Source organism: Doryrhamphus excisus, linkage group LG6, assembly GCF_037039965.1.
Source record: "Doryrhamphus excisus strain RoL-2023G ecotype Guam linkage group LG6, RoL_Dexc_Guam_v1.1, whole genome shotgun sequence".
Classification (NCBI taxonomy): Eukaryota; Metazoa; Chordata; class Actinopteri; order Syngnathiformes; family Syngnathidae; genus Doryrhamphus; species Doryrhamphus excisus.
In genome coordinates, this window is record NC_136362.1 from 8239229 (window position 1) to 8250248 (window position 11020).

General features: G+C 41.6%; 1 protein-coding gene across 1 annotated transcript; it reads left to right on the forward strand.

The window, feature by feature from the left end:
• The first annotated feature begins 8289 nt into the window (after positions 1-8289).
• LOC131125105 (gastrotropin-like) lies at positions 8290-10289 on the forward strand. The gene is made up of 4 exons (XM_058066295.2): positions 8290-8426; positions 8506-8681; positions 8758-8847; positions 10178-10289. The coding sequence occupies exons 1-4, from the start codon at positions 8360-8362 to the stop codon at positions 10226-10228; spliced, it is 384 nt and encodes a 127-aa protein (XP_057922278.1). The 5' UTR covers positions 8290-8359; the 3' UTR covers positions 10229-10289.
• The last annotated feature ends 731 nt before the right edge of the window (positions 10290-11020 follow it).

Sequence of the window (11020 nt, forward strand, 5' to 3'; positions counted from 1 at the left end):
TCACTGACTCACGGGTTTTTGATGAAAACTCGGGTTTCACTGATTCACAGGTTTTTGATGAAAACTCGAGTTCCACCGACTCACAGACACTCGATGAAAACTCAATTTTCACTGACTCACGGACACTCGATCAAAACTCGAGTTTCACTGACTCACGGACACTTGATGAAAACTCGAGTTTCACTGACTCACAGACACTCGATGAAAACCCGAGTTTCATTGACTCACGGACACTCGATGAAAACTCGAGTTTCACTGACTCACAGACACTTGATGAAAACTCGAGTTTCACTGACTCACATGTTTTCGATGAAAACTCGAGTTTCACCGACTCACGGACACTCGATGAAAACTCGAGTTTCACTGACTCACGGGTTTTTGATGAAAACTCGGGTTTCACTGATTCACAGGTTTTTGATGAAAACTCGAGTTTCACCGACTCACGGACACTCGATGAAAACTCGAGTTTCACTGACTCACGGGTTTTTAATGAAAACTCGGGTTTCACTGACTCACGGGTTTTTGATGAAAACTCGAGTTTCACCGACTCACGAACACTCGATGAAAACTCGAGTTTCACTGACTCACTGGTTTTTGATGAAAACTCGGGTTTCACTGATTCACAGGTTTTTGATGAAAACTCGAGTTCCACCGACTCACAGACACTCAATGAAAACTCAAGTTACACTGACTCACGGACACTTGATGAAAACTCGAGTTTCACTGACTCACGGACACTTGATGAAAACTCGAGTTTCACCGACTCACAAACACTCGACGAAAACTCGAGTTTCACTGACTCACAGACACTCGATGAAAACGAGTTTCACTGACTCAGGATGGCTCACTGACTTGGGATGGCTCCGCCCACGCCCAGCTGTAGATGACTACGAGTCCTCTGCAGGTCCAAATGCTGACCTGAGATGAAAGACTTCCATGTCCCTTTTTTTCAGTGATTCCACAGAATGCATATAATAATATTTCCCACCCTCCCCATTATTCACCTCACTTTTATTTCATTGTCATCCCTCTTCTCTCATCTCATCATCCATTTTTACCCCTTAAGTCGCTACTTGTCTCCAGGCAGCTCCCCCCCCCCTTGTACCCCCCCCCCTCCTACAACCCCTCCACTCTGGCTGGCGCTCCACCTCTGATGATTGGCGAGCATATTTCATTTGACATGAAGACAAAGGCCTGAGTACACACGTGGCTTCTGTGTGAGTCTTGTGTAATATGCAATATTAATGTGGGCATAATTTGGCTCCCCGGTGGTGGTGGTGGTGGGAGGGGGGGTGGGGGTGCTCCGGGAGGGGGAGGGCCTGTTTCCTTCCTCAAAGGACAGAAGGGCTGTCAGGATGGATTGAGAAACAGGAGCGCTAACAATAACAGAGCGCTCACCGCTGCCAGCTCCCGTGGCCTATTTCTGTCTGGGTCTTGAAAGGATGCACAGGCAGGCCTTCAAAGTAAAAGGTGCCACTTGTGTGCACTATTTCCACTCGTCAATGGTCACGGTCGCATTAGATGTGACGGACCGCTATTATTAGCCGATATCACCGGTGGCTTGCCTTATGACTTATTTGGCCCAACCGGTGGTAAACTACATCCTTTATCAAAGTTTGGAGACGATGTTCAGCGACAAATAGGACAAGAGTTACGCTTTCACTTGTTTCGAGTGTATGACCCCCTTCCTGCCCCAAGTCCATCACAGACTCGAGTTGTACTGACTCATGTGTGCACCATAAAGACTCGAGTTTCACTGACTTATGGGCAGAGGAAGACTCAATTATTACTGATTTCCGGGTGCTCGACAATTACTTGAGTTTCACCGACTCACGGGTTTTCGATGAAGACTCCAGTTCCAATGACTCACGGGTGATTGAGAAATACTCAAGTTTCATTGACTCATGAGGATGAGGATGACCCACGTTCACCGACTCACTGGTGTTCAATGAAGACTCCAGTTCCAATGACTCACGGGTTCTTGAGAAATACTCAAGAAATACTTAAATACTCATGGATGCTCAACAAAGACTTGAGTTTTTACTGACTCCTGGGTTGAGGAAGACTCAAGTTCACCGACTCACTGGTGCTCAATGAAGACTCAAGTTCCAATGACTCATGGGTTCTTGAGAAATACTCAAGTTTCATTGATTTATGGATGCTCAACAAAGACTTGAGTTTCACTGACTCCCGGGTTGAGGATGACCCACGTTCAACGACTCACTGGTGTTCAATGAAGACTCCAGTTCCAATGACTCACGGGTGCTCGATGACGACTCAAGTTCCAATGACTCACGGGTGCTTGAGAAATACTCAAGTGTCATTGACTCATGGATGCTCGGCAAAGACTTGAGTTTCACCGACTCACGGGTGCTCGATGAAGACTCCAGTTCCAATGACTCACGGGTGCTTGAAAAATACTCAAGTGTCATTGACTCATGGATGCTCAACAAAGACTTGAGTTTCACTGACTCGCTGGTTGAGGATGACCCACGTTCAACGACTCACTGGTGTTCAATGAAGACTCCAGTTCCAATGACTTACGGGTGCTCGATGAAGACTCCAGTTCCAATGACTCACTGGTGCTAGATGAAGACTCCAGTTCCAATGACTCACTGGTGCTTGAAAAATACTCAAGTTTCATTGACTCATGGATGCTCAACAAAGACTTGAGTTTCACTGACTCGCTGGTTGAGGATGACCCACGTTCAACGACTCACTGGTGTTCAATGAAGACTCCAGTTCCAATGACTCACGGGTGCTCAATGAAGAATCCAGTTCCAATGACTCACGGGTGCTCGATGAAGACTCCAGTTCCAATGACTCACAGGTGCTTGAAAAATACTCAAGTTTCATTGACTCATGGATGCTCAACAAAGACTTGAGTTTCACTGACTCCCGGGTTGAGGATGACCCACGTTTCACCGACTCACTGGTGTTCAATGAAGACTCCAGTTCCAATGACTCACGGGTGCTGGATGAAGACTCCAGTTCCAATGACTCACGGGTGCTCGATGAAGACTCCAGTTCCAATGACTCACGGGTGCTTGAGAAATACTCAAGTTTCCTTGACTCATGGATGCTCAACAAAGACTTGAGTTTCACTGACTCGCTGGTTGAGGAAGACCCACGTTTTATCGACTCACATGTGCTTGACGACTCAAGTTCCAATGAATAAATACTCAAGTTTAATTTAGTCAATTGAAGGAGAATTGAACGAGGAGACTCATTGCAAGTTATCACCAAGGCTTGATTGCAGTTGACCCAATCACTTATTAGCTGTGACGCCAGTGTCGATCCCATCCATAGCCGGAATCGATCCGCCCACGCTTGCTCAACGGCGCTTTATCTTGGTCTCGAGCCTTTTCGACAATGCAGACAAAGTTCCTCCTCTGTGACACGCTCAGCGGCTGCGGTTGCATCACTGGCGAATTACGCCTGCCGTTCCGCGTTATTAAACACGACACTCGGCCTAGATAATGGAGCCTTTCTTCATCTCAATTTGGAAGGCTAATCTTATTGCTTTGATTAGCCGCGCATTCATTTGCATTTCAAGGCATCTCCTCTTTTAATTCCTCCATCTCAAGCCACCCCTTTGGAGCGGCAGATAAAAGGAATCTATCTGTATGTATCTTTCCCCACAATCTGTTCTTCCTCTCCTCATTCACTCGCTTTTTTTTTCCACCATCGCATTCTTTGTCTTCTTCTCCCGTCTGCATGACTTCATCAGCATGTGCGGTTCAGACGCCCCCCCCCCCCCCCCCCCCCCGTTACTGATTAGCGACTGGTTAGCCAGTCAAAGTTGTAAAGGTACAGCGCTCTTAAAGACTAACTCGAAGCACTTTTGTTCATGAGTCATACTTTTAGTTTGACCTTGAAAGGTTGAATTAAGTGTCACTGTCTGTGTGACCACGCCCCACTGCATGAACTCTTATTTTTTGTTTTTGAGTTTTTAGAAAGGTGCTTATAAATTCAATTCATGCTTCCGCACTACCACCACCATATTTGACTTTTTTTTGTCTTTGGGTTTTTAGAAAAGCGCTTATAAATTCAATTCATGCTTCCGCACTACCACCACCATATTTGACTCTTTTTTTTTTGTCTTTGCGTTTTTAAAAAGGCGCTTATAAATTCAATTCATGCTTCCGCACTATCACCACCATATTTGACTTTTTTTTCATTTTGGGTTTTTAGAAAGGCGCTTATAAATTCAATTCATGGTTCCGCACTACCACCACCATATTTGACTTTTTTTTTGTCTTTGGGTTTTTAGAAAGGCGCTTATAAATTCAATTCATGCTTCCGCACTACCACCACCATATTTGATTCTTTTTTTTTGTCTTTGGGTTTTTAGAAAAGTGCTTATAAATTCAATTCATGCTTCCAGTGATCACAGCAAAACCATCGCACGACCACCACCATATTTGACTCTTTTTTTTGTCTTTGCGTTTTTAAAAAGGCGCTTATAAATTCAATTCATGCTTCCGCACTACCACCACCATATTTGACTTTTTTATGTCTTTGGGTTTTTAGAAAAGCGCTTATAAATTCAATTCATGCTTCCAGTGATCACAGCAAAACCATTGCACTACCACCACCATATTTGACTCTTTTTTTTTGTCTTTGCGTTTTTAAAAAGGCGCTTATAAATTCAATTCATGCTTCCGCACTACCACCACCATATTTGACTCTTTTTTTGTCTTTGGGTTTTTAAAAAGGCGCTTATTAATTCAGTTCATGCATCCGCACTACCACCACCATATTTGATTCTTTTTTTTGTCTTTGGGTTTTTAGAAAGGCGCTTATAAATTCAATTCATGCTTCCGCACTACCACCACCATATTTGACTTTTTTTGTCTTTGGGTTTTTAGAAAGGCGCTTATAAATTCAATTCATGCTTCCGCACTACCACCACCATATTTGACTTTTTTTTGTCTTTGGGTTTTTAGAAAGGCGCTTATAAATTCAATTCATGCTTCCGCACTACCACCACCATATTTGACTTTTTTTTTGTCTTTGGGTTTTTAGAAAGGCACTTATAATTCTATTCTTGCTACCAGTAATCACAGCAAAACCATCGCACTACCACCACCATATTTGACTCTGTTTTTCTCAATGCCTTGAGGGTAGGAACGTAGACGGTAGACCGGTAAATTAAGAGCTCTGGCTTAGCTCCATCACCACAACGGACTGATGTAGAACCCGTATCACTGGAGAGGTCACACCAATCCAGACCTACTTGAACTCCTCCACAGTCTAATACCTTCTCCAAGTCCACAGAACACATGTAGGCTTGTTGGGCAAACAGCCATGCACCATCACGGACCCTGCCAAGAGTAGAGAGCTGGTCCACAGTTCCTTGACCGGGACGGAAACCACACTGCGGCTCAAAGATCCAGTGCAATCCCACATGACATAATATTATATGATTATATTTTGCCAAAGAAGAGTGGCGTAAAGTCACTTCCTTCCTGAAAGCCCCGAGGCTTTGAATGGTGACAAAGTGTGAATTGCTGCAGCTATCTCTCACAATGCAGCCACTTTCACACACGGCTGATAGTGTTTCTAAAGCATGAAAAGTCAGCGTGGCCTTGAAGCTCTTTATTGATGCATAAAACATCACGTTGGCCAACGTCCTATAAAAGTCGCCCACTATCTTTATCTCTCTCGCTGGCTTTCCTGATCTCACACACTAGCACAGAAAGCCAGCACTCTAAAGTGCACACAAGCAGATTAATACACAACAAAGCTCTTCTTCCCATCAGCAGATGAATGTTCCTGTGTTCCGCGGCTCATGACACCGCGCTGTGAGCCTCTTAAAGGGGAACTGCGCTTTTTGGGGGAATTTTGCCCATCATTCCCAAGCCTTATGTGCAACATGAACACATATTTATTTCCCTTTTATGTGCACTCTAGCGTGAGAAAACGAGTTAATATAAGCTAGCTAGCAACGGGTGTCATGGGAAATACCTATTTTGATGGTCAAATAAATAAATAAAAACACCAACAGTGTTGCCATCAGGATTGTGCTGGAAGACACAGCCATCCCAAGGAGAGCAAACATCGGAAGTGTTGTCGGTCATAAGAGTGTAAAGGTGTTATAGATATAGGGGTGTTATGTCATATCTAGAGGGCTCTAATCATGTTAAAAAGCATATTTATAAGGTGGTAAACAGCTTTTTCCTGTCTCATGTGTCTTAGTTTCTGTTATTATGTCCACTACATTGGATAATAAGAGTGTAAAGAGGACTATAGGGGTGTTATGTCATATCTAGAGGCCTCTAATCCTGTTAGATGGCATGTTTATAAGTTGGTAAACAGCTTTTTCTTGTCTTGTGTTTTATTTTTTGTTAGGATGTCCTCTACATTGTGGTGGTAGTGTGATGGTTTTGCTGTGATCACTGGAAGCATGAATTGAATTTATAAGTGTCTTTCTAAAAACCCAAAGACAAGAAAAAGAGTCAAATATGGTGGTGGTAGTGTGATGGTTTTGCTGTGATCACTGGAAGCATGAATTGAATTTATAAAAAGAGTCAAATATGGTGGTGGTAGTGCGATGGTTTTGCTGTGATCACTGGAAGCATGAATTAAACTTATAAGCGCCTTCCTAAAAACCCAAAGACAAAAAAAGTCAAATATGGTGGTGGTAGTGTGATGGTTTTGCTGTGATCACTGGAAGCATGAATTGAATTTATAAAAAGAGTCAAATATGGTGGTGGTAGTGTGGAAGCATGACTTGAATTTATAAGTGTCTTTCTAAAAACCCAAAGACAAAAAAAGAGTCAAATATGGTGGTGGTAGTGCGATGGTTTTGCTGTGATCACTGGAAGCATGAATTGAATTTATAAAAAGAGTCAAATATGGTGGTGGTAGTGCGGAAGCATGAATTGAATTTATAAGTGTCTTTCTAAAAACCCAAAGACAAAAAAAGGAGTCAAATATGGTGGTGGTAGTGTGATGGTTTTGCTGTGATCACTGGAAGCATGAATTGAATTTATAAAAAGAGTCAAATATGGTGGTGGTAGTGCGGAAGCATGAATTGAATTTACAAGTGTCTTTCTAAAAACCCAAAGACAAGAAAAAGAGTCAAATATGGTGGTGGTAGTGCGATGGTTTTGCTGTGATCACTGGAAGCATGAATTGAATTTATAAAAAAGAGTCAAATATGGTGGTGGTAGTGCGGAAGCATGAATTGAATTTATAAGTGTCTTTCTAAAAACCCAAAGACAAGAAAAAGAGTCAAATATGGTGGTGGTAGTGCGATGGTTTTGCTGTGATCACTGGAAGCATGAATTGAATTTATAAAAAAGAGTCAAATATGGTGGTGGTAGTGCGGAAGCATGAATTGAATTTATAAGTGTCTTTCTAAAAACCCAAAGACAAGAAAAAGAGTCAAATATGGTGGTGGTAGTGTGATGGTTTTGCTGTGATCACTGGAAGCATGAATTTAATTTATAAGCGCCTTTCTAAAAACCCCAAAACAAAAAAAGAGTCAAATATGGTGGTGGTAGTGTGATGGTTTTGCTGTGATCACTGGAAGCATGAATTGAATTTATAAGCGCCTTTCTAAAAACCCCAAAACAAAAAAAGGGTCAAATATGGTGGTGGTAGTGCGGAAGCATGAATTGAATTTATAAGTGTCTTTCTAAAAACCCAAAGACAAGAAAAAGAGTCAAATATGGTGGTGGTAGTGCAATGCTTTTGCTGTGATTACTGTGATTAACTTATAAGCGTCTTTCTAAAAACCCAAATCCAAAAAAATTGAGGATCCGGAGGAGGTGGTTCCAACATCTGACCAGGCCGCCTTGAGGACACATACCTGTGGTGGGTTCAGGGCACCTTTGACTGGTAGGAGAATATGACGCTGCGATGGCCTGGAAAGAAACGGAACATCCTGGCTTTCTCTGGAAAACCCGACCACATAAGACGGACGGATGGATGGATGGATGGAATATAAAAAAAACACGGTTGCATAAATGTCATAAATGTTATCTCATGTGTTCCAAAAATCCATGTATGGTTTGATTGACTGTGATCCATAACATAATCCACTTCCAAGCCTTTTCCCATTTTAAAGATAAGAACTTCAAATATTCCCGAACAAAGCCATTTATTGTATTTGATGGCCGTTAAAGTAAGCCATTGCAACGGAGTTCATTGACCTAGCGGTGGTCCGACAAGCTGTCAGCATGTTCTTCCATAAACGTTCCTTCACGGATGGTTATCGCCTGTCCTTTGATTGTCGTTATTCCCGTGCGGTCACATGCAGACGAGAGAGGGAGGCGGCCAAGAAGTATATAAACAAGAACGTCTTCATCTCATCGCCACCTTGATTTCCTCCACCGCCGCCGCCGCCGCCATGTCTTTCGCCGGAAGATGGGAAACTGAAACCCAGGAAGGATACGACGCATTCTGCAAGCTGCTTGGTGAAATTTGGATTCCGAAGCAATTCCGGATTTTGTAATTGAAGACGTTTTGGTCACTGATGCTACGTTTCTGCGACAGGTATCCCCGCTGACATCATCGAGAAAGGCCGCGACTACAAGCTGATCACGGAGGTGACCCAGGATGGAAACGACTTCTCCTGGACTCAGGTCTACCCCACCGACGCCAAGGTCACTAACAAATTCACGGTTGGCAAGGAATGCGACATGGAGACCATCGGAGGGAAGAAGTTCAAGGTATGACGGAACGGGAAAAGATCTGCTTTATTTCTACGTTGACGATAACAACGATGCTTTTTTTTTTTCCTCTTAGGCCACCGTGTTGATGGAGGGAGGCAAGCTGAGCGTCACCTTCCCAAACTACCACCACACCTCCGAGATCAGCGGGGGGAAGCTCATCGAGGTGAACGCATATTCTACAACCGTTTTCCCAAACTGGATTTGATCAGGAAATGCAAATGTTCAACCAGCCAATCACAGGGCACATATAGACAAACAACCATTCACACTCACATTCATACCTATGGACAATTTGGAGTCGCTAATTAACCTAGCATGTTTTTTTGGAATGTGGGAGGAAACCGGAGTACCCGGAGAAAACCCACTCATGCACAAGGAGAACATGCAAATTCCACACAGAGATGGCTGAGGGTGGAATTGAACTCGGGTCTCCTAGCTGTGAGGTCTAGGTGCCAAATGTGTAAATGTGCAAATATACCAGTGTACAGTTACAGTTATGATGTCGTCACTAGCAAGAGCACTAAATTCATCACATAGCAACTTAACACCCAAAAGGCCACAGGGCACATATAGACAAACAACCATTCACACTCACATTCATACCTATGGACAATTTGGAGTCGCTAATTAACCTAGCATGTTTTTGGAATGTGGGAGGAAACCGGAGTACCCGGAGAAAACCCACGCATGCACGGGGAGAGCATGCAAACTCCACACAAAGATGCCCAAGGGTGGAATCGAACTAGAGTCCCCTATCTGTGAGGCCTGTGCGCTAACCACTCCTCCACCGTGCAGCCCCATACGCACATTATTAATGAAAACTAACATTAGTGACGTTAGTACCCGAAGAAAACCCACGCATGCGCGGGCTGGTGGAATCGAACTCGGGTCACCTAGCTGCGAGGCCCGCATACTAACCACTCTACCACCGTACAGCCTAGAAAATTACTGAATAAAAAGTAATATTATGAAGCAAATTAAATGTTCAAATATTACAGAAAAATATTCATTAGATTATCTTTTTTAATTAGGTTCTAATGTTCCATGAATACATGTATGAAAATATTATGGGAATAAAGTCATAATTATGAGGGAGAAACTAATAAGAAAAAGTAATAATAAAAATAATAATAATTTTGAGGAAAAATGAAAGTGAAATTTCAATGAATCGACCTTGTCATAATATTACTATAAAAAAGGAAAATAAAATAAAAGTTGTCATTTTTGGAAAATTAGGTTGGGCAATGTTAAAAATGTAAACATTGGGAAATATGATGGGAATAAATAACACGTCCGCTTTCACGGATGAAACTTCAGAAACTTCAAATATTCACATTTGAGGATATTTGGGGTTATTTCAATTTTGAAATGCTAACATGCTAATGCTAACATTTGAGCCACATGGCTGAAAATGAAAGTATATTTAAAAACACGGGCATTCTTCAGGTCTATTATGGATAATAAACGTACTATTTCTCTTTCTCCGCCATCAGACCTCCACGGCCGGCTCTGTCGTGTTGAAGAGAACCAGCAAGAAGCTCTAAACCGCTTGGTGACCTCTTCTGTGTACCGTGACCACAGACACCTCAGCGATACGCAAAGTACCGTAAATAAAAACTAAAAGTGCCTTTGCCTCCTTAGTGCCTGGCTTACTCTCAACACCAACACCATCGACTAGTTACTCTTTTTGTTTTTACAATGTCATTTTACAAAAATGACAATTTTATTTGTTGTATTTTTTTCATGTAATACTATGACTTTAAAACAATAGCCTCTTTTTTTCATATTTCGATTATGTGAATAAAACCAGGTTATTTTTCCTCCTAACATTACAACGTTATTCTTGTAAAATTCAGATTTTTCTCCTCAAAACACGACAATTTTTTTCTCTCTTTTGTTCCTCATAATTTTAATAATTTTAAAGCTAATAATTAAATTTTTTACGATTTTACAAAAATGACAACTTTATTTGTTGTATTTTTTCACATAATACTATGACTTTAAAACAATAGCATCTTTTTTTCATATTTCGATTATGTGAATAAAACCAGGTTATTTTTCCTCCTAACATTACAACATTATTCTCGTAAAGTTCCGACTTTTCTCCTCAAAACACGACAATTTTTTTCTCTTTTGTTCCTCATAATTTCAATAATTTTACAGCTAATAATTTAATTTTTTACGATGTCATTTTACAAAAATGACAATTTTATTTGTTGTATTTTTTTAAAGTAATACTATGACTTTAAAACAATAGCATCTTTTTTCATATTTTGATTATGTGAATAAAACCAGGTTATTTTTCCTCCTAACATTACAACGTTATTCTCGTAAAA